The 25,325-nt window shown below is 30.1% G+C and overlaps 1 protein-coding gene across 2 annotated transcripts in view; it reads right to left on the bottom strand.

Moving 5' to 3' along the window:
* Positions 1-265: 265 nt before the first annotated feature.
* Positions 266-25,325, bottom strand: part of LOC107454073 (partitioning defective 3 homolog) — a 68,012-nt gene continuing 42,952 nt past the window's right edge. For both annotated transcript variants that reach the window (XM_043040269.2, XM_043040270.2), the window contains exons 6-20: positions 25,117-25,205; positions 22,207-22,284; positions 21,258-21,592; positions 19,896-20,024; positions 18,850-18,989; positions 18,118-18,261; positions 15,709-15,909; positions 14,921-15,495; positions 12,640-12,824; positions 12,231-12,479; positions 10,656-10,833; positions 8,783-8,893; positions 6,921-7,137; positions 5,552-5,616; positions 266-1,297 (exon numbers count right to left, since the gene is read on the bottom strand). In XM_043040269.2, the coding sequence (XP_042896203.1) occupies positions 874-1,297; positions 5,552-5,616; positions 6,921-7,137; positions 8,783-8,893; positions 10,656-10,833; positions 12,231-12,479; positions 12,640-12,824; positions 14,921-15,495; positions 15,709-15,909; positions 18,118-18,261; positions 18,850-18,989; positions 19,896-20,024; positions 21,258-21,592; positions 22,207-22,284; positions 25,117-25,205 (3,120 nt within the window). In that variant the 3' untranslated portion in view covers positions 266-873. The remainder of the gene's footprint in view (positions 1,298-5,551; positions 5,617-6,920; positions 7,138-8,782; positions 8,894-10,655; positions 10,834-12,230; positions 12,480-12,639; positions 12,825-14,920; positions 15,496-15,708; positions 15,910-18,117; positions 18,262-18,849; positions 18,990-19,895; positions 20,025-21,257; positions 21,593-22,206; positions 22,285-25,116; positions 25,206-25,325) is intronic.

The raw sequence follows: 25,325 nt of genomic DNA, 5'->3' as shown, positions 1-25,325 counted from the left end.
TAATATCAGTTAAAACACATGAAAAATCAAACATCCAGATAAAATTTGAATTACAAAAGAAATGCAATTTAAAAGTTGCACTTTAAAAAAACATTAACTATCTAAATGAGGTTTAATTATTTAAAATCATATTTACAGAATTAGTAAAACAAACAACAATCATAAAAATTCACGGATTAACAGACGCTAAACACACATTATAAAACAAAGATTTTTCTATCAGAGCATAATGATGGAAGCTCAAATGAGTTTTCTATTTAAACACTTTTCTTTTTTTTTGTAGCAGCACTAAAATACTTTTTCTGATAGAATGGTCCTCCTCAGCCACTTTTTCATAATATGACGCCAAAAGGAACAACTTGGTGCTATTTTTTTAAATATTTAATAAGGACTCACATGCTGAGTAAAAGGCAACAAGATAATTATTTTTAGAAATATAATTACCTAGAAAAATTTAGTAGCATTAGTTTTTTTAAACATTTTTCAATTATTTAAAAAGCTGTATTTTTTGAAAATGCCACTCTTTTCACTTCTCGTTGACACAGTTTCTCTTCCAGGTAAATAACTATAATTTTCTAGAGAAAACACTGAATCACCTTTTTTGTTGTCTTTAATTAAATATTTTATTACGTTATTTTTCTCCCAAAACCAAACGAATTCACTTTCATAATTTGGCATTCATTTTTCACTGCTAAAACTGCTGTTTTGTTTTTGAGTAAAAAAATACAAACAGCGTTGAGGAAAGTGACCAGAGGTGAGTGTATAAATATAGGATTTTGTTAATATGGACGGCTAGAAACTCACAGATAAGTTGGATTAAGTAAAATGGAACTCTTATCTGAAGACAGAAAAACAAATGAGCAAAATGACTCATCAAACTTTAGAGCCAGGCACTATATGAGAATAGAGTTTATTGTTGTTAGGGTAGAAGGGATGATGCATGTTCATACGCCCATAATTATCGTGATCGTGTGTCTCTTGCAAAAAGTATGGTTTAGCAGTCAGAGCTTGAGAATGGGGAAGGGAGCGGTCAGAGCCACGTGTGCCTCGAGGTAGTGAATTTGAGCAGAGCTCTGGAGTCTGACCCGTTCTTCTGAGTTGGTGTCCAGAATAATCGTAAAAGTTTGTCGGAAGTTCTGGCAGTGGGGTTCCATGGGGCTTGGAGTCTGGCACGGAAGCAGCCTTGGTGGCGGCAGGATGCCCCCTCAGTGAGATGTGCTGCTGAATTTCTTTATAATTCATATAATGACTGTAGCGGTTGGTATCACTGAATGCAGCACCACCTTTAGAGTGATTTCTGAAAATGGTTTATTTAAAAAAAGATTAATATCTGCAAAAAGATATAAGAGTTAAGCATTAATAAAGAACATTTAAGAAAATTCTGTAACATTTATCGAGCTAACAATAGTAATTTAATTAGGCATGTGTAAAGTGATAGGCATGTTGGCATAAATCACTTGACAGGGTTCTTGCTCAATTATTTCAAAAAAAAAAAAAAAAATTAGGACTTTTTTAGGACTAAGAAAAAAAAACTAGCACTTGATGTAAAGTAAAAATAACATACTTAATCTATACATGATATTAAAAATGTACAAATAAAGTGTTTAACGATTCATGAAGTAAAAATTACATAATTAATCTATACATGATGCAAATTGCGGCTTAATTTTGTCACAATCTTTTTCCTCAATTTTCTTTTCTTGACTTAAGTAATTTAATATGTTTCTCATTTTTAGAACACACTTGCTTTTGTTTTCTGACATTAACTTTGGATTGATGCAAGCAACATTTCTTACAACAGAATAGTTTATTGGACATTTCTCCAGTAAAGTTTCTGACACTTTGGTGATAAACTTTCTGCAATCTTTCTTTATATTCATATGATCTCGGTCAGAAATAACTTTTGTGGCCAACAGCTGCTTTAAAATTTGGTCACCTTTAAAACCTACACTGATTTTTGTCAGAGAGACATAATTCTTTTCATCACAAAAATTAAAATGGCACAGTTTCTCCAGAGAATTTAAGTTTTCTATAGATTCTGGCTTCAGAATGTTATATAATTGCACACTATGTAATACCAAATCCTGGATATCCACAGCAAAAAATGGTAAAAGTGGCCGATCTGCTTGATACAGTTTCAAAAATGGTGAAACTAGCTCCGACACATTTAAGAAAAAGTTCAGCTTAACAAGAATTAATTTGTCTTTTATTGCTTCTTGTAAAGTTAAAAAGGATTTACATTTCACTTTTCTAAACTTGCCAACATTTTTCACATAAGATTTCAGATCATTCCAAAGCAATATTGCTCTTTCAGCTGCAGGTGCATTTTCCAGCCAACGGTGGTTACAAAATCTTAGTGGTAATTTGTTCTCAGTTGACTGATTAATAAAATCTTCTTTTCTTGTGGGTGAATCTTTAAAAAGATAGAAGATTGAGCTCAGGATGGAACCAATGAGCCATTCTGTTTCAGATTCACCTTTGTAGAATGCATTATTTAAAATATGAAGCCCACAACTTCCTATTGCATTGCATTGAACACCATGTTCTTTTAACAAATCTTCTTGAATATTATTATAAAACTTCCAATTGACAGCAGGACCGTCCATAGAAATCTGCAATAATTTCTTCAGGTCTACATTTTTGACTGATGAATAAAAGCAGGCTAAAAGGTCATCTGCTGCAAAATGGCCCAGAAAAGCTGATGTTAAGTATCGCGTCTCTACAATGTTCTTATCTGGGTTCCAAAAGTGGATATGTATATCCAACTGCTTCTGCTGTGTCGCTTTGTTCAAAGACTCATCAAAAAGCAATGTATAAAACTTGGCATTATCAATGCACTCATGCATGCTAAAATGAGGTGCAAGTCCAAAATGACAGAGATATGCACACTTAGATTCACTGCAGGCGAAATGACGTGCTATTGAACTTTCTGGAAACATTGTACTAAATAATTTTCCAGTGTCTTTGGAAGAATTGTAGGAGTAGTAGCTTTCTACAACTTTTAAAGCCCATAAAATCTCAGAAGAAAGAACTTCTTTCCCCAAAGCCCAAGAATCTTCTAAAAAGATGGAGGCAGCAGAAGAGCCGAAGGCAACAGAATTTAGGGATTTAGGGAAACCGTTTTAAGGAATTCGACCGCTCAAAAAAATTTTCAAAACGCTAAAATAAAATTTTTTTAGCACTTAGAAGAAATTTTAGCACTTTTTAGGCCCTAAAAAAGTTGGGAAAAAATTTTAGCACTTTTTTAGGACAGCAAGAACCCTGCTTGATACAAATCACCTGATTTAAGCTGAAAATAATTTTTGTACAACATCATCACAGCCTTAAAAATCAATTTATAAATTAAGTCTAATTTTATTGATATCGTGGATAACAGTGACATAAAATATATTTCAATTATATGCAGTTAGTTTTATGCTTAGTTAAATGTAGGTAATTTTAAAACTTAAAGAGAAATTTTCTTTCTACGTTTTAAGATATATATTTTCACAAAAATTACTTAATTCTTCAAATAAATTGATTTATTACATTTGGGGTGACAATACTAAACTTTAAAAACGTCAGAATTATGAGTCTTTTTTTAAAAAAATAAAAAATCTTAAATATAGTAGATGATTGCAATTAACTTCTTTTGGAAAAAAAAAACATAACATTTAATTTTGTACTTTAAAAGACATGAATGATTTGATTTTTTTAAGTAACAAAAAAGCATTTTTTATTTGTTGTTTCATATTTTAAATTTTAACCTTAAAATATATATACACATATTTTCTTATTATTTGTGCTATTTCAGTGAACCATTTGAAAAAAATATAAAATAAAAATGTACGTTTCAGGGAAAATTGAAACAAGAACCTAGAACATTGTGAAAATATTTATATAAAATTGAATTACAATATATGATCATTTTAAGAAGTAGTGTTCTAAAAATTCTTGGAGTGGTCAAAATTGTCCTCTGATTCTTAATATAAAAGATTCTGTACTGATTTCCCTTTTTCAACTTTTTTTCCTGGTATTCCTAATTTTTTATTGTTACAGAATGCGGAGTTATGATTCCTTTACAATAAATTAAAACGAAAGCTCAATATAAACAAGTACGACATAAAAGTCCACAATTACTAAGTCTTTAAGTCTCTCTCAAAATGCCAAAAAATATATTCTAATATATAAAAAGGATTATGACAAATTAAAATTAGAATGAATATATCGAGTTAAAATTTACTGGCCTTTTGCTATGAAGACAAATTTTTTTAGGGAAATATATTTTTCTGATTAAGAGAACAATATTACACAAAATAGAAATAAATAAAAACATTTCTATTTATTTTTCATGTCTATTTCCAAAAGTGAAAAACTAACAATATTTTGTTTTCATTTTACAATCTTTAACTCCAATGTTTATAATGTAAACATGTTGGTGACTACTGGCTTTGTTATTGTCCTTCTAAAAAACTTACTTCTTTCCTCCTGTTGATTTTGGAAATCCTGCCGCACATGAAAGACATTTTAGCATTAAATATGCGTATTTGCCAATTACAACAATTTCATTCATTAATGAGACGTTATAACGGACTTACTGTAGTTGGTTATTGAACAAAAACAGAATTAGTAATATAAGAAATTAATAATTTTATACTATTTAAACATCGTACGCTTTTGGACATTTAACTTTTTCAACATTTAATTTTGTATCAATTAATTTAGTTCTTAAAATAGTTAAATAGTGTTTATCCTAAATAAATATGTTATTTGAGGAACAATATAAAATAATATAAGGGCAGATATACTGTGTTTCTTCCCTGCATATTTATTCTTAAATACATAGGAGTAGAAACTATTTTAAGTTGAACTATTCAAAAGCTTAATTCTGATGAATTTAGCAGTTTATATAATTTTCAGTTTGGTGACCACAAAATTATGTCAGTTGTTCAGCACTTTTAGATTTAGATGACATATTACAGAATATAGCATATAAATGCAAAAACTATTAATCAAACAATCTAGGTTTAACATAAATTAAAAATAAAATAGCAGGCTGATATATATTTTTTAAACAATTTAGAAACTAATTTCATTTTGGCTAATCCATAATGAACTAAATTCATTTTAAACTTTTAATTATTAGACTAATAAAATCACACTCACAATTTAAGCACAATTAAACAAATGTTATTGTTGAAATTTTCTTTCCAGCTATTAAATTTCCCCCCCTGTTTTTAAATTACTTTAAAATTCACTTTGTTATCTCCATTGTCAAGGCGTTCCCATAAAATTAATCTCACTGAATTATATATTTTAACTGAAATAATTATTTAACCCTTCCAAGTCCCACCCCCTCGTCAAACATAGAGGACGGAATTTAGTACCCCAGAACTCAGTTAGGGATCAGCAGTCAAAAGTACATTTATCTCCTAGTAAAATAAATAACTCAGCCGAGTTTCCATAGTGCAGATTTCGTTCACAATATGGTCTGAAGATAGCAAAACATTAAACAAATCATTTATGTATGTGATTTTCAAATATTGTATTTGAAATAACAATGATAACTTACTGAGGATTTTCCAGATGAATATCTAGGCTGTGAGATCTCCCATGAATGACTTCAAAAGGAAGAGCCTACAAAACATGAAAGGAAACTGTATATACTTTTAACCTCAACTGAAATCATCCAGTGGCCATTTTGAAGACACCATCAATCCATGTGTATTCACTTATTATAACACTTAAATAATTATGCCAGTCACCCTCATCTTCAAATAATCGAAACAAAAATCTGAATAATATTCCAATTTTTAAAATTACTATGAGGCTTTGCTTGACAACCCGTGTAATTGATTCTCATTTATTATAGTTTATTTCTTATCAAATGTCTATATTATCCATATAAACACAGAACATTTTTGTTAACATGTTAAACATAACATGGACAATTACCTGGATTTGAAAAATAATAATCTGAAATTTATATCTGGCAATGCGCAATCTCTCTCTCTTTTTTTGTTGTTGCTATTTTTGCTACACATCAAATCAAGTGCAAGTTTATAAAATGAAGTCCACATGAGGGAAAAATTAATTTTCTTTAACAATAGATAAATAGGTAATATTTAAAGCAAAAATGCTGAAAAAAATCACAAAAATCACATATTGCAACAACTTTCAAACAAATGGAAATTTTGAAAACTATATTACAAAATGGTCATATCAGCATATTAAATTTCAACTCCGTAGTTGCATTTTAGACACTCGTTCAACAAGCAAGTTTTTATTTATTTATTTTTTACTACAAGTTTAACAGTTAATAATTCTTGAGCTAACATTAGAATTGTCATTTTTAAAAAACTTCTTGTACTCTTTTTTTCTACACAACATCATAATTTCAAGTTTCTAAGTCTTATAGATTTTGAGCAAAGCAAAATATGATATAAAGCGAAAAAAAAGTAAGAAAAAAGTTCTCAACATTACAATAACTTCCAAATAAATTGGAATTTTGAAAAAAAGGAAGAAAAACAAACTCTTGACTTAAGTTCATAAACAAAGGTGGCCAGTCTGGTATTTTTTTCAACAAGTTTAACAGTCAATAATTCTCAAACAAATTATTGAATGCTAATAATTTTATTCTATAAAAATTCCTGTACTTTTCTACACAGCATAGTGCAATGTAGCGTTAAGTTGAACATCCAAAATTGTGGCGTTAGCCCCTACGATTTTTTAATATAGATAAATAATATTATTAAATAAAAAGATTTATAATTTTTTAAAAATTACCTTTATATTTAATTTATATTAACATAATATTACATGGTTAGACTTGTGTTGGTTACTTTAAAACTTACAACAGCAAAATTCAAAGCTATATAATGTATAGGTCATAATTTTATTAATAAGGACATAAGAATGCAAAATAATAAACGGTGACCTACATAGTTGCCTTCTTTTTCTTTCAGCTCATTCTCATAGTATTCTTCCTTCTGCTCCAATGGATACTGCCCCTGCCTCTTTTGGTGCATGCGCTGGTGCTGCTCTCTCAGGCTTTGCATTCTCTCCTGACGATTGGGCATTCCTCCAGAGTCACTACTACTACTGGGAATTTGGGGTAACTGCCTTTTCAGGAGGTCCTCTCGACTCATCTCTGTCACTCTGAGGAGGAAACACAAAGTTAGAAGGATCAAACAAAGATTACAATTACAAGTATTTTTAATTGAAAGTTTTATTGCATATTTTGCATTCTTAAGTTAACAGGCATTTTCTGATATACACTATACAAATTGATGGTTAACCTTGCTTCTGATTTTTGTTCTTATTAATTTTAAATTAATAAGAAAGGATTAATTTTGTCACAAAGTCATAAGTTTTTACATTGCTTTTCAATATCAAAATTATTACCAATGATAATTATTAAATATTTTTTTTCTAATCTGATTTTATCAAGATTTTATTGTTTAATGAACATTTTGCTCACTTAAACAGTGTCAAATGGACAGAAAATTATCACTTGATAAGATAGTTTGCTTCAATTCCTTAATCTAGAAAGCAATGTTAGGTTAAGTACCACAAAGAGAGCATTTGGCCTTTTTTCGGATTCAATAAATTCCATCAGACGTTGATAGGTGGGTTAGGGAAACAGCAATAAATTTTTTGACTAACATCCTACGATAAATTTTTCTAAAAATTTCCTCGCTGCAATCAGGATTTCCTTCAACCAGGCAATAAACGACAGAGACTGAATTTTTTTTCCTGGATATTATTTAAAAAAATTAAATACATATCTCACATACACAAGAAATTTCTTTTTGTTAGAGAGAGACAGAGAGAGAAAGAAAGAAAGAGAGAGAGAGAAAGAAAGAGAGAGAAAGAAAGAGAGAGAAAGAAAGAGAGAGAGAGAGAGGTAAGTGAATGAAAAAGCAATACAGTGTCAATCAATTTAAGGAAAAATTTAGTTCTGTACTAGCATGTGTGTTAGGGGCTTTAGATGGTTTTGACTTCTTCAAGAAAGCATTTATGAAATTTTTTCTTAACATTCTATAACTTATCAACAATTGATTTAACTTAGGACAGGATTTTATCACAAGCACAGATATTATTTTAATGCAGATACTTTAGCGAAACAATGCAAAGAACTTTTATAATTTAATTTTCTTTGGAGTTAATAATAAAAAAAATAAATAAATAAATAAAGAAAGAAAAAAAAGAGAGATACTATGACATCTTATGGGCATGATACAAGTCCAAAAAAATAAATTATTGATTGAAATAAGCTTTAGCATGCAAAAATATTCTGCTTTAACCATAATAGATCAAAAAATTGAAAAGTAAAAGTATTTTTTTAAATTGTAGAAAAAAAAATTACATTGTTATACATAAATAAAAGATTTCTTTAGACCAAACAAATATAAAATAGTCATGGAAGACATTTACGCGCTATAGCGCGTAAAATACACAAAAAATTGAAATCGGACGCAAAAAAATGATCGCTACGCGTCCCGCGGGACGCGTANATGAATTTAAGCAACACACTATACTCAAATCAATTACCAAATTCTGAATTGAGAAAAACAGATTCACAGAGAAAATTTTGAATAAATAATATTAAATAAAATACATAAGTCTGCAGACGATTTCAATTTAGAAATTGAGTTTGTCATTTTTTATAAGTATTTTTGTTGAGTTTCATCTTATACCTAGTGCCAGTTAACATATATTTCAAAAAATTGTTAAAGGGAAAATCCTTTAGACACCTTAAAGAAAAAGAAAAACACAATAACAATACGTTGGGATAATATACCTGGGGTCTGTTTCTTTAGAAGAAGGCTGATGATGATAGTAGTCTTCATGGCCAGAATCATCATCCCCTTTACCTTTCAGATCTTGAGAATGCTTACGATGCTTACCAAACCTTCAATACAACAACAAAATATGTGTATAAGAAGTGGATTTTTTTTAAAGATCATCAAGAAATATAGAATCATGCATCCAATCTGTCGAATGTTAATTTTAAAAGTATGGCAAGCAAATACAACATGCCATATACTCTTTTAGAATCTGTAAAAAATTCCCACCCCCTAAAAATTTGACTTTCTACTTTTGAAACTATGAGCAATACTTCAGAAGAATAGATTTTGAACATTCATTTATAATATTTTTAGGGTGATGAAAAGCATTATTTATCTTCAATTGAGTAATGAAGAATAATTGAAGACACAGAATAACTATAGTGCACAAATTTTGCCACCCTCTTTATTCTAGTATGGCATTAGAACAATAATTAATAGGTTCCTGAATTTTTTTGATTGCAGCACACTTTACACATTTAATAACTGCTCCATCTGCAGAAAGGGGGAAGAAAGAACATTTTTCTAAATTAAATCTTTAATTAATTAAATTTTAATTTTTAATAATAGTTTGAAACTGTATTAGTGCTTAGTTTGAATTGTAATACTGCAGAGAGACCAGAAAGGCTACTAATGCATGTAGCTGATTGTAAAACATTCTGTATATTGTATTTCTGTCAGACAAAGTTTCATCTACGACCCCTAAAAAGAAAGAGTTTCGTGTACAGGTGTAGTGAGGAAAATTACGTTTCTTATAAGTTCTTTCAAGAAAAGTCACTTTGAAAGCCTACTAACCAATAACAGACAAGAAAAATTAGCAATATTTCCACTTCTTAGCAAAATAAATTTTTCTAGAAAGAAAAAAAAAAGGGCTGGCAATCACTATAAAACAAGAGCTGATCCCATATTTTTGCCAGTTATTTACCAAAAGCATGAGCAGTATAACAGGGTCTTAAAGTAATTTTTATTTTTGAAATAAATATAAAATTGATTCTTATTTGATTATATTTTTAACATTGACATAATTAATATTTTTCAAAATTATGAACCTTTAAACGTTTAAAACAACAGAAAGTTAAAAACAACAAAATACTAAGTATTTTGTTGTTTTTAACTTTCTGAGTATATTAATTTAAAGTATGTCTTAAAAGAAGAAAAAAATGATTAGATGAATTTATTTTCACTAGATTAGAGACTGGCCTGGACAAGTGCCAAGCGAATGTTCCATTTATAAAATGTCATGTTAATGTAAATTTTCATATTTAAACATGTAAAGAGCAATTCAATATTTTTGTTATTAAATAGACATATTTCAAAAGTGTGAAATTAGTTTTTTTTTTTGTATTTTTGATTTTAAATTTAATTGCTTAAAGCTGAAATATTTTAAAGTCGTGAAACCATGAAAGTTGAGAATTTTTGTTGGTTTTGTTTATTGGTTATAATAATGATTTATGCTATTTATTTCTGCAAATTTGTATGTTTCTTTTTTTTAAAATATTTGTTCAAATGTGTTAAGTTTAAATACAATTAGGTCAGAAAAACTAGACTTTTTCTTTAGAAAATTTAATATCCAAGATTATTTTTCATAAAAAGTTTTGTTATGTTATTATAAATGATACCTGGAAAACTCCCCCAATCTCCTCTGTATGCTTTCCCTTTGTTAGAGGGAAATAGGGTTGATTTAACAGGAAAAATTGAATTTCACCTCGACAGGCAACTGATGTATTGTTTCTGATGAATTAATTGATGATGGCAATTTTGAATGAATGAAGTCCAATAATGGATGGGGCGTTAAGAATAAGCAGATTGCAAGAGACACAGACTCACTTGAAAACAGATCCAAGACCCTTGAGAAGGCTTTTCTTCTTGGATGACTTGCTGTTCCTGCAGTACATGCTGAGTAGGTCGTCATGCAGAGCATCCATGTTTTGGTGAGCATTCGGGAATTCAGTGCTCCTCGTCAACAAGTGACCGACAGAGCTGCCACTCTCACTTTCTTCATCCACTGTGATGGAAGACAAATGTTACAAATACAAAACATAAATGAAGGTTTCAAATAATTGTTGATATCAAACACAAATTCTTAATTTTTGATAAATTCAAACTTCTGATGTATAACAGTTTGGCATATAGAGTAGATTTACGAAGACACAGTCTCCTTCCAATCATTCTTTGTCGTCTTTAAATATTTAAAGAGTAATAATATTTATGCAGAGCACACACTAATCGTTACTGGATAATGATTTGTTTATAGTACATAGATCTGAACTACCTAGATTTTTGTAAGTTCTACAACGTGAATTTTGGTTGCAAATAAATAGCTGCTTGCAAAAAACGTAAATAAGAACACATAACACAATAAGCATTTTGAACAAATGGTAGATATTAACAGGAAAATCCAACACATCACATATATACGTATTGTCATACATCCTAACATTGATTCACCAGTAGAAAAAATCAATATATTCCTTTCAAAATTTCATATAAACAATATTACTCACGTATTTGCGATGTTTGATTTTATAATGGCAAAGAATAAGAATCGTGTGTAATTTTAAGTTGTACAAAAACGAATTGCGATGTGTACATTTCAAATTATGAGAATATGAATCATAGATAAGGAAAAGAGACCTTGCTTAAGCTAAATTTTTACTTTTATATTAACATGAAAAAAATAATGGATTTATGGAATTGTAAAAGAAAAGAATACTGCCTATGTGAGTAGATGATTGACAAAGACCTGTTTTCCATTAACCAACTAAGGTTAGTGGAGTGGAACAAACAATAGGTACACAATCTGAAAGAGGGAGAGAATACATTTGTGTTTAAATGAAAGTGTAGAGTGCTTTTATAATTTTACCCTAACCAGTGAATGAATTCTGGAATATTCCCAGACCTTTCCAAAAATAATTTTCTCTTTCTATAAAACAATAATTACGTAGTCTTGACTTTTCGTCAATTTCCTGGTCATAAATACACATAAGGGTGACCTTTGTGCAGAAATACAAAGTAAGGTAAAACAACGTTTAAGAGCACAAAAAATATTTTTTGTGCTCTTAAACGTTGTTTTACCTTACTTTGAATTTCCTGGTCGCTCGTCACTGAGGGTTGAAAGAAATTCAGCACAGTAAAAATGCTAAAATCAAAACTTTTTGACCTAAAATTGCATTTTCAGAACAAGGTTAAAAAATCGGAATAAATACTATTTTAATCAGAGCAATCGGTAGCTATGTAAATACAATACAAGAAAAATACTGACATATTTATTAAAAAGAATTTTTTTTTTTAAATAAAAGTTTTCTTCTTTGGTAAAATCGCATCTATATGTTGCTCAAAAAAAATCAATAATATATGTTTTACAGCTATAATTTACGGTGATTAAATGATAACAATTCTTACATGTGTCCATGGTGGATGCAGCAGGGGCATCATAGGATCTGTCCACGGCAGCTCGAAAGCTCTCGTTGCATCCTCTGCTTCGAGAACTCCTGGCTCCCCCAGACTCAAGGGCTCTCTTCATCACCTCGTCGTCTTTGTTCAGCTCTTGTATCATCGTCTGCAGACTCTCTAAACTGCTTGATTTTCGAAGGCCTAGAGAGGGACCAAGGGCTTCTGCTGTCTGATGGTTACGATGAATTAAGATAGAATCTGAATGAATAACAAAAACATTAAATCTGAATCGAACCCTAAAACGCTTCATTCATAATTTTATTTTTCATGACGACATTTAAAATATTTAACCATGTATTTATAAAATGAATAATATAAATAAAAAAGTCATGTAAGGCAATGGGTGTCATTTCCTTACCACTTCCGGTGATGGGGTTGCTCTGATCATCTTCAAGGTAGTGCTTCTTCTCTTCACGTGCCTTCTTATTGCGTTGGTAAGTATCAGTGTTTTTGGCATCCAGCTGGGCATGTCTCTTCTCAGACATGCTTTGCCTCCCAAAGCCATCCCTCTCAAATCCAGCATTCGGGTCATCTAGAGAAAGCCTAAACAGAAATAATTTTTTTAGGCATTCAATTTTCAAAATACTATTGCTAATTATGGGGATGGAAATAAAAGAAAAGGTAATACTACCAAAAGTTGACTTCTTTTAATGTTAACACACGCACAAACTATGCATTAACACAGTAGTCCCCAACCTTTTTGTATCTAAGAGCAAATATCAGAATATTGGTCGAATTGCGGGCACCATTTATTTTTTCAAGATAAATTTATAGTTGGTAGACATAGGTAATATTACACACTACATATAGTGCACAAAAAATTTTAANTTAAACATATAATTACAGAAAAAGCAATTTTATTTAGAGTGCATTACAGTTCTCAAAATAAAATATTATCTCTCATACATTAACTTTACAAAAAATGTATAAAATTTTAAAGCTATTAACACATAATTGCTCTTAAGAGAGCAACTGCATAATTTGTCTTTAGTTTAACATTTAGGAATAGACAACCTTAGGCACCTTATTTTCATTCAATGTAACAAAAAAGATTTAAATTTTATTTTTTTAAAATAAGTAATCATGCACCACAAAGAAAAAAAAGAATCATGCTTATACTATGATAACACGTTCAGTAATATAGGAGGGAAGAGTTAACAATTTTTAAATAAAATCAGTGAATGGTTTGAAATGACCAAATTGACAAAACAGGAACTAAACTAAACAGTCATTGAATAAAACACACTAAAATATAAATTCCAGGCATATCAAAATATAAAATTTGTGTTTTATAGAATATGACTACTGACCATTCATTTCCAAATCTTAACTTGAAGATAGTTAAGATTTTACATTGAAAAATATTCTAAGTCAACAAGTTGAAAAATACTGTAAAGAAATGGGAAACATTAATCAACAAGATGTTATTCAATAGAACTTTAACAGAAACTTCAGATTTTAATAGAATTCCTTCTACTTTAAATTTTTTTTTTCTAGAACCAAAGTATAAATTTTTCTTTAACTTCTTTAAAAAAAAAAGGAATTCTTTTTTTTTTCCCAGTGAAACATAGGGGTCCTAAAAAAGCAAAAGATGCCAATTAAGCAAATGAACAAAAGATATTATAGAAAGAAAAAAAAATTAAAACATATTTGTCAGCATGATAGTTTATGCAAAAACAAATTTTGAAACCAAACAGTTAGAAAATCAATATATTAATAGAAAGATTTAAAAATAACCTCCTCTGTAAGTGACAACATTCTTCAGAAAAAAAGCAATTTTTATCATCTCCGCGAGTGCATATGGAAAAATATATTTCAGAATTTACATTCAAAACTGGTTTAAAATAGTCAAAAGCAGCCTAGCCAAGAATCAGAAAATCATAAAAGAAAAAAAATATTGGGGACACATTTGCAGTTTTGTAACCTACATTTTAAACTTTAATTATTTTAAGGCTTTTAGTTGTTTATCTCTCTCTCTCTCATTTGATAGATTAAAATTTTAAATTAGCAAAAGGAAATGGGACGCATTCATGATTGTTTTGTGAATTTTGGGCAAAACAAGATTTATTTTATTTAATTATTACTAATGTTTTTTTGAATTAATTGTAAGGATATTAAGCTGTTTAATAATATTTAGGTATTTTAAATCAAATTATGACAAAGCAACGTTATGCGATAGTGATTGTTCTATATTGTACAATTTAGCACCTAGTAAGTTTCTTTTCATCATCTATTAAAACTTTGTAATCCCAGTATTTTGTTTATCTTAATAATTATTATAGTTTTATAATAGAAACAACAATCATAGTTTTTCGCATATGTCTTTTTTTAATGCTATACTTTGTTTTTATTAATATGTGGAATTCTCCCCCCCCCCGATATTAAAAATTTATTTTCAACACTCAAATATCTGGAATTTACAGCTTCTCCTGTTCAGGTAGTCAAGCTTATGCTATATTTTATGGTTTGGTAAAAATCTTAGCATGTTTTCCCTTCTTCAATAAAATTCTGCTGTAGTTAGATGCTTTGTTTCAAAAGTCAGTGGGAAAGCCTCGTACCTTTGATACACACAGCCCTGTTTTAAAATGTGCACTCATTTTATACAAAAATAATTTTTATTGAATGAAAAGTGTACTCACTGACTACCAGCAGGTGCAACACTAGAATTATTTGTGGAGCCATTCATTTGGGGTGTGTCTGCAACTTTCTTGACTGTTGGATCATACTCTCCTTCTATCATTACATTCTCTGCTTGATTGGAACTTAAGGAAGACATATAATTGGGCTTGAAATACTCCTCCATGCTGGGGGCTATCTTCTCAGCTCCTCCTCGCCTCATGTAACCGTACAGATCGGTTGCAGAGTTCTCTGAGGAGATCTGGCCAGTGAGTCTCTCAACGACTGGGTTGCAGCCAGGAAGTCCGGGATTGTTCTTTTGAAGAGTTTCCAAATCCAAAGAGTTTGTGTTCATTTGCAAGTCCAAGCCATTAACCCTCTCTCTAGAAGCTGCAGATGCTTCTGGCCTGGGTGGATTTTCCTCTTCGAGCGGCTGGAAGATGCGACGCGCCACCGTGAGAATGATGGCATTTCTGATGGGGCCGTCAGATTGTGTCATGGCATTACGTAATGTTTCCATTGCATTTGTATTGCTCATGCCCAGAAGTGAAATGCCATTGATGTTCACCAACTGATCATTTGTTTGTAGTCGACCATCCTATAATGATAATTTAGAATTAAGAAGTATTACAGCTGCATTCAAATGACTGACATTTAGAGAACTTAGGTAAATAAAAAAACAAAAGGTTTTTCATCGGTAAAAATTATATTCACTGTTTATAGTTGAATTAACAAGATGCAGAACATTTTCAGTTGCCTCACACGAGAAATTCTGAAAGAGAAATATAAATTGTTGTATATGCGTCATTACCTTTGAAGCAGCGCCGCCCGGGATGACGGATTTGATGAAGATGCCCAAATCGACAGATCCATTGGGAGTGGACGCATTTTTTCCTTTCACGCTGACTCCGAGCCCTGCAGAATGAGACTCATTCAAGGGGATCTGGAAGGTCAGAATTTCTCTGTACTTCCAAGGAAAAATGCCGCTCTCATCCTCTAACTTTGGCGGCACCTAAATGATTGCAAACAAATTTTTATATTTACATTGCTATTAAATGCACAAATACAACACATGAAAATCGAATGCATGTCATGCTAACTGGATGAGCTTTCATAATGTTTCAAAATGAGTTATTCACTCTTAAGCACAATACTGCAAATAAGTATTCAAAAAGAAAGAGTCCTCAATTTAGGTGAAGAACAAACTTGAACTTCTTGTAATTAATTTCACTCAGAATGCAATGATGACAGGTTTTCTCTAAAGAATTAAAGCATGCTTTCATGAAAGTTACTTTTTTTAAAAAAATTAAGTCAAGAGAAAATTCATCTCACCGCCATTCACACTGTAAAGAAAAAGGTTCAAAATTTGAAACAAATGTTACAGTTAAAACAGCTGAATAGATAAAAGTTCCAAATGACATTTTAATGAATTTGAGTAAATTAGTTTAAGAGGTTACATGGGGAAATAAACATGCATTTCTTGCTTGTGAGATTCCAATCAGTAAAATATATAAACCCCATACAAACATTTAAACTGTTGACATCATAGTGTCAAGACAGTGGACATTCAATTTTGTTGCCAAACGAGAGGTTTTGATCAAGTTATTTGTAGACTGTTACCAAATGTATTTGGAATTATTAATTACATTGTAACAATAAGGAGAAAAAAACTTCACATGCGAGTGTAACAAATTTTTCGCCATACAATTTCTTTAAATAACATTTATAACTTATTGAACTTTATACAGTCAAACCCCGCTATAGTGAACCTTCAAGGGATCGAAGTTTTGGTTCACTATAACCGGGAGTTCACTATATCCGTTACGTAGGCAATTTAACTAATTGGTTCCCAAACTCCTCCATTTTATTACACATTATTCAAATAAATGACTGAAAAATATTATGTAGAAGCAAAAAAAGTGTTATTTTTCATTACTCTTCGTCTTGCGTACAAAAAAAAAATTGTAATCCTCAGCATCAGGTATGGAAACACATCCAAGACTCTCAGATAATTTTTCCTGAATTTCTCTTATTCCATTTTTTAAACCTGTCTAACCTGACATTCGGGCACATCAAAGTAGTCTCATAAAATTGCTTAGCAAATTTATCGACATTTGTCCAAATACTGAAAGATTACGGATTTTTCGAGTGCTGAACCACTTCAGTAATGCTTCTTCAACATCCTTGTGATCTGCTTTTCTCAACTTTCTTCTGGCATCTAAATTTTTTTCATGAGCAGAAATTATTAATTGCCTATTTTTCCATATATTACAAACTGCAGATTTGGATGGTTTATATTCCCTGCAAATATCAGCTTGATTGCATCCATTTTCAATTTTTCTGATTATGCCATTTTATCATCAATGGAGAACGTTTTAAATTTACTGCTCGCCATAGTTAAATTTGAGACACTTGTTTGTAGGATTTTTTCAACTGAACTGAGAGCAGAAAGGAGTTGAAATAAGAGCCCTATCAGCACATATTAGTGTCCAACCCTTTGACCAATAATGAAGAATTACTCATTCCCTCTGACAGAAAATGCGTATTGATCCTACGGACACCTTACAGGTTCATCATCTGCTGGGTTGGAAACATCTGCTTGGTTTGTTTAGGGATGGGAAAAAGAGATAAAAAGAAGTAAACAAGAAAAAATGCTTATCGCTACATTCCCCTTTATAGATGGTCTTAAAAATCGGTATATGTATTTATTTCGAAGTAGAAATTTCAAAATTATTACAAAAAATATGGAGAAAAAAAGTCAGTTGAAGACAGAAAAAAGTTCATTATATCCAAATTTCTCACTTTTTTGGTTCACTATATCCACAAAAAATAACATTATACGTGTATAGCAAGGCTAGGGACCGAACATTTCGTTCACTATATCCGGGAGTTCACTATAAACCATGTTCACTATAGCGGGGTTTGACTGTATAATTAAAAATATCTTAAGGTGAATAAATTAATTATTGACAATTAAGTACTTAAATCTGTGTACCATTCTCATTTACTTTTTATAAGCTTCTTTATAAAACTTAGTTTAATGGTAACAATATTATATTAAATTACTATTAAAATTTCTAAAATAAACATAGATTTTGAATAGTTCTTAAATCAATAGCTGTATGGTGGCAGTGCAAGAAGCAAAATTTCACGAGTATCTGAGATATAAAAGATTCTTTTTGGTTTTAAAACATGAAAGAGCTTGGTTAAAAATATTTACAGGTTCGCTTTCGACTTCAGCCACTTCAGGTTCGACTGCTTCTTGTCTAGAAACTATGAGCTGCACAGTCTTTCCCAGTGGAATGTTACGTAGAATAGAAACAGCGTCTGACTGAGTTTTGCTGGTCATCGAAGTGCCATTGACCTGAATGAAAAAAAAAAAAAAGCAATTCATTCATAAAAGAAATAGATATTTAATAATAAAGATATTTTTATCAACTGAGAAGACACAATTAAATGTTTTCGAAGACCAACATTTATAACTCTTCTACCATTCGCAATATTATACCATTTCTAAAACTGTTATGAGATCGTCGTTTGTTTACAACTCTCAGGGTACTTTTGTTTTTACGCTGATACAAAAAATGGTGCAAAATTTGCAATACAAACAAAAAAAAAAAAGTCAAATTCAATTAAAACTATTTAAACATTAAAAATGTGTCACACTTTTGAATGATTTTTCACTCAGATCATACTTTTTTTTTTCTTCCTAATTGACTATTTCTTCATTTTTACTTTAGTATACAGTTTATTTTCTGTATCCATTAACGAATATGATTTTAACCGTTACCATCTTTTACTCTGTAGAATTAAGGAATAGTTGGATGAAAAAAGGGGAAATTATTGTCATTGTAAGATAAAGTTGTTATAAACAAAGGAAAGAAAGCAACAAAAGTTACTCAATGCAATACTCGTAAGAATGGTCATTTAAAATAGGAGGAGGTGATAATACCTCCAACAGTCTGTCACCAGGAAGCAATCTTCCATCTTCAATGGCTGCCCCTTTAGGAAGAATGTTTTTTATGTAGATGGGTGAGTTACCACCAGCAGGATTGTCACGAGTTGTTATACTGAATCCCAAACCAGCACTACCTGCAAATGATATTTAGTGATTAAATATATCTTCATTACATTTTATAATGCGATAGAAAATAAGAACTGATCAGAATGACACCACATTTAAACAGAGTATTATTAAAGAAAGAGGAAAACCATAAGAAAATGAAAAGTTCAAAATTTTAGCAACAGATGGTGCTTTAAGCATCATAATTTAAAAGAGTTCTCCATAGGAATATAAAAGGGTAGGGTGCTTCCTCTCTGAAAAGGGCACTTCGAGTTTTGAAAGGGCGCCGTAAAATTTTCAAATTACACTCTTATACTATTTTATGAGTATATTTCAAAAAGTAATTCTCTCTCATTATAAAAATAAGAGAAAAATGTGTAGTTTATACTGTAATTAAAGGCATGCAAAAAGGCAATCTCTAAGCATATTTAAAAAAAAAAAAAAAAAAAAAAAAAAAAAAAAAAAAAAGAAGATTAATTGTCAAATAACTTTGAAGTCTTTTTCTATATTTAACCAGAAAATAATAAGAAAATAAACATTAAATGGTGCTTTTTAAAAAAGGTATTTGCTTAAAAATTACTTTAAAAAATTTATTAATATCCCTCTCAAAAAGAAAGAAAAATTTAGCCAATTGAGAATAATTCTAACAAAGTGAATATTTGTAATAGTAATCAGATTTAAAGCTATAAACACAGATAATTTTACCTGTATGTAACTATTATTTAAACAGCGAATTAAGCTTTTTCAAAACGAAATATGAATAAAAAGGCAGTGTTTTATTTCTTAACCGTAAGACCGTCATCTTAATTATGAAATAGCAATAATTACAAAAAAAATTGCAATAATTGGCACCTCTGCAAGTAGTCATGTTTCTCTGCAGATAGGAACAAACAATATAAAAAAAAAGTTTTGAATTTACAGTTAACAAAGTTTACCCTTTGTGAGTTCAATGGTGAGCATTTTGCCAATTTTTCTAGTGTTAGCAGATGCCAATCGCCTAGTAGCAGAAGCAGGGATCTTTTTGGTGGGTGTCACTGTCGCAACTTTTGTACTTATGCCTCCAGCTAGAAATAGAAAAATATGTTACTTTATATTTAAAAAGGAGAAATAATCAAAAATTTATTTAATTTCTCAATGGTATAATTTCATTGTATTAGTAAAAAACATTTGAGGCTTACTTTAAGAAATACCAATCGCAGAATTCAAAGAGGAAGAAAAAATATTATAATATGTAATTACGACATGGTCCCCACACTATCTTGATTTTTGATCTTTAAATGTAGGGCGATTCTTTCGTTACGTGTGTTACTTTTACACGACATATTTCAACTTTAACACTTATTATAATAAACTTGTTAGATATTTTTTATGTTTTTCTTAATTTGTTNAATGTTATTACCTGAAATGAAGTTGGAACTTTTTGACTGTAAAATTTCAGCTGGTTTGGCCCTACACAGTACAGGCATCAATATTTGTTAGTTTTCTTTTCTGGTTTTTCCATTATTTTCAATTCTGAACATATTATAAAACATCAATATGTTTTAACTAATGGCATTACGTGTCTATGTCCATAAACACTTTTCATTCAGGTTTATCTTTATGAATGAATTTCTTTTTCAAAAAATATTAGTTTTGCTGTGTTTTTTCAACAGTAGTTTTTCTTTCTCACTCAACAATCAATTCCAGAAGCAGTTTATTTTCTCACTCAACAATAAAATATGCCATTTTTTGTCAACATTTCTAGTAAAAAATGAGCCAGAGTTAATAAAAACTAGGTACGTAACAGCATTTAGAGTATTAGAATTGATTTTTGCTTCAAGAGATTTGTTCATTTTTATGCAAAAAGCACTGTAATACCTAAATTATTCAAATATTTTTTTCTAACTAAACTAAGCCTTTTTTCTTTTTTTAATACAAGTACTTTTTTTTCTTATTTCAATTTCAAAAATATGCTGTAATAATTTATCTGTACACAAGGTCTTAAAAAAATTATTTGTATAATACTGCTAGTAAATTATAAAATTTAATATCTTACACCCTTTTCACAATTTTTTTAAAAAATGATTGCATAAAGTTAAACTTTATTATACAGTACTTTTATTTATTCTTTTAAAGAAAACCTCCCTCTTATTTAGATAGTTTATTTAAAAAAAAGTTAACCATTATTACCTAGATCGATTCGAATGATTTAATTGCTTCAAGTTGTCAAAGTAATACAATATGTTTAACTAGAACTAGTTTCTCATTACTTGTCATTTTACAATTAAAAAAGATAGGCAAAAATAATATTCCTGCACCTCTTTCTTCACCCTCCACAAGAGAAGACTCCTCCTCTGCTTTCTTTGGGGCTTCAGGGGATGGAATGTTCGCCCTGGGGTAAACAGGAGCAGGAGGCTTTTTCGGCACTGCGGCAGTCTTTGATTGTTGCAGGTGGTTTGAGGCTCCCCGTATTAATTCCAATTTGATCTGAGAAGATTTTAGGGCACTCTTGAATATCTCCTGGGCAGTCTGGAAGCTCACATTTTGGAGGCTTTTCCCATTGATCTCTGTTATTCTGTCCCCCACACGGAACCTTCCATCCCTGTCTATTCGGCCACCTGCTTCAATGCCCTGGATGACCAGACCTGTGTCCCTGCAATAAAACAAATTTTTTTTTATTGATAAAAGTGAATTTTGTTTTCCAAAAATGCAAAAAATCTGAATCTTGAAATACAATGTATGGATTTCAATGGGAAATTGCTCTCCTTGAATTGCAGAGTAAGCTTAATAATGTAACAGCAGTTTGAATATGATGACCACCAATGGTAGCACATCATGAATAAAGTATTGTCATTGTTGTTTTTCTATAGCCTTCATCTTGTCAATTTTTAATTTAATACAAAATAAATTTACTCCATTCTCCTCACCAAACTTATTCTTTTTAATACTAAATCGGCAACTAACGACATGAAGGCAATAGATATTTAACAAACAATAATAATACTTTCTTCATGACATGCTTCTAATTGGTGGTCTATATTCGACTAACCCTTACATTAAGCTTACTCTGCATTTTACAAAGAGAGCGCCATCTATTGCTATAAAAGATTGCTACAAGAATACTCTAAGAGACATCACAAGAACTTTGTATTTATGTTAAATTATAATTATAACAAAATGCATAGATGAATAAAAATTTAATTTATGAGCAAAAAAGAGTTTGGCTTGAGAATACATGCTTTAGAATGTACTAAGAGAAAAAAATACCTTCCACTGCTGTCATAATCTGGAACAACATGAATGCCTAGAGGGCCAGTTTCATTTTTCAGGATTATGGTTTTTTCCCTGTGAATAAATATTAGAATTATTATTTGCTTATTATTATAAATACAATTTCATTTCAGTGACATTATTATTGTTATAATGCAAAATATAGTTGCTAATTCATGGCAGAAAATAATGTGTGAGTAAAATATTAAATTCTTTATTTTTTTAATAACTAAACTTAAATATATATAGTAGTGACTTTACATAGGGTTAAAATAAGCACATAGCCTGTTTGTCTGCCAGGGTTAAGGTTTCACAATTTTGACATCAAGTGTAAATATGGTCATCAATAATAAGTTAATCAAAGAAATAGAGCTGTATTATACCAGACATTAATGTGAATTAAAATGTTTGCAGACAGTAAAAAGTGCTAAAAAAAGTTCAAATGACACTCGGAAAAAGGACATTTAAAAAATGAAACTGTGATTACCAATAAAAGAAATAATGAGGGATAAACAAAACAAAAACACAACAATATAAAGAAGCTTTTTTTTCTCATATAGTAAATAGTCCTATGCGTTTCCACTTTTTCTGTACTAAATTATTCTATTAGGGTGCATAGTTAAATTTTTCAACAAAAAATAACTTCATTAGGTAAAGAAAAAATATCTCCTTTTGGAAAAGGGAAAATTAAGCACTTTTAAAAAACACCCAAAGAAAAATGCACCTTTAAGAGCTTTCAAAAAGCGAAAATAAGCACTTTTTAAAGAGACACTACGCATCCTGTCTCCTAAATTATTTCAATAGTAACACTAATTAAAATTTTAACAAGCTTCGAATAAATATTTCAATTTTAACCTGTTTTTATCATAACTCAAGCAATGAAGGATCAGATTACTTGGAAAGGATTCCATTAGAGTAAATTTGTTAGTGAAACACTTGATTTCTTTTCTTCCCTTTTGATGACTCATGATTTTGAATTCTTTTACGTTGTTCTTCCCCTATCATCGCTTTTCGTTTTATACCTTTTTTTAATATTGGTTTTGAAATCCACCTTTTCTCTCACTAGATTGTCCAAAGGACGTGTGGTTACCTTGCTTTACATAGTAATGCATACTTTTTTATTATTATCTGCGATTCATCGATACACCTTCAAACTTTGTTTAATATCAGCTAAAAAATAAGGCATCTTGTTAGGGAGATTTCAGACTTTTCCTGACTATGTAGGTGGATGATTGCAGGCTTTTTTGTGTGAGAATTGTGCGATTCAAGAAAATCCTGCAACCAACACTGTTAAACTTTTAGTTAAAAATGCAAAATACTCAAAGTTATACATAATAAACTATCCAGTCCTAGAAAGTCATAGCCATTAATGACATTCTTCTGTTCTTGGAAGTGTCAGCTTTTTTTTTTTACTATATATTCTAAGCAAGAGTTATTTCCAGTCTGCGTGAATTTATATAAACTATGCTTTATACGATTTTTGAAAGCAGAAATGATTTTATGCAAGACTCTCATAACTACAAGGTATTTTTATCCTGTTGTTGAATGAAATAAAATCAAGAGCTGAGTCTCAGATGAGATATCCAGTGTGCCTCATAGCAGCAGCTTCACCTGGTAATTTACTTCTTTTATCTAAGACTGACAAACAATTTCAGCGACCATTATTTGCATCACATGATGCTCATGTATCTAGGATAGGCTCTACCTACTTAGGGAGAGTACTAATTTTTAATTTGTTCATGATGTAACTGAATCAAGCACTCATTTTTTTTTATATCATTGGTCTACATATTAAATATATCTCATCTATGGTACAACTTATCATACTATAGTTAACAGTATGTTATTATTTATCTTGACTTTTATTGTCGAGTTACATGACATAAGGTCAAAATAAGCACATGCTTTGCCAAACATAAGGTTTTAAATATAAACCAAAAGTAAAATATGTACAATAAATTGCTCTTACAAAACACTTGAAATTGATAAAACAGTACATGATAAAAACAAGTGCATTCAAAAGTGAATAAAATCAAATAAAATGGTGAATACTCTAAAACAGTTTAAAGGTAAATAACTCATAAGTGGATAAAACTCAATGAAAATGTTAAGCATTATAAAACAGTTATGTGAAAGATAAAATACCATTTGCACATAGAAAACGCAAAAATGTTAAAATAACATGTGTCACCTAACAATTTCCCCAGCAATAAAACAGATCTAAGAAACATAGGCAAATTATTAAAATGTGATGAATTGTATGTAAAACCTTAAAGTGTTGCATTGGGGCGAAGGTTCTCCAAACAGGAAATGAAGATGAATCAAGGCAGTGTAACAGATTCGGAGACTAGTTAGTTTTTTCTCTATGCACTGTAGATGCAATGCAGTTAAAAGGGTTAAAATCTGATTTAACAAAGTGCAATTTGTTATTACTTTTAAAGATCCCACTGTTGTTCCATAGAGATGTGAGAAATCGCTAAACATGAAGTTTTATGTCTTAAAAGTTATAGATCTAAAATAATTGTTGCAAATTCTTCAGTCAGCTCAGTGTTTTCTGTTTTATTTTGGCGTATATTTTATGGTTTTGTTAACTAAATTTATCCAAATTAGTTTACTTCTAATTTTCTCTTATTATTCATGTGAATTATCCTAAATTGCTAACTAAATTAAACTGCAGTTATAAAAAATTTACTAACCCTTATTTTTCATAACACAAATAGTTCTTTTTTTTTCATAATTCAGTTAGGAATAAACTGTTTTTTTTAAAAATATAATTAATTTTCCAACTGACTGGCAACTTTAGATAGAAACAATTCATAATATAAATATATAAAATCTTGCAATGGATTTGGCGACCATTCACTACATGAAATAAAAATCTAGAGGTTATATCTCATCACTCCTTACCTTTCGTCACTCATACTAGATGTATCACTATCAGCCTCATCCCCATGTTCAGGTGAAGGTGATTTCAAATGAAAATTTTCATTGTAGTCCTGAAAAAAAAAGGCTTATGTTATATTCACTGCAAACAATAAAATTTTATAATTCTTAGTAGTTAAGGGGTTAACAGTTTATAATGAAAATTCTCAAAAACCACAATTGGTATTACTCAA

Source organism: Parasteatoda tepidariorum, chromosome 1, assembly GCF_043381705.1.
Source record: "Parasteatoda tepidariorum isolate YZ-2023 chromosome 1, CAS_Ptep_4.0, whole genome shotgun sequence".
Classification (NCBI taxonomy): Eukaryota; Metazoa; Arthropoda; class Arachnida; order Araneae; family Theridiidae; genus Parasteatoda; species Parasteatoda tepidariorum.
The sequence above is the reverse complement of the archived record's forward strand: the minus strand, read 5'-3'. Positions and strand labels throughout refer to the sequence as shown.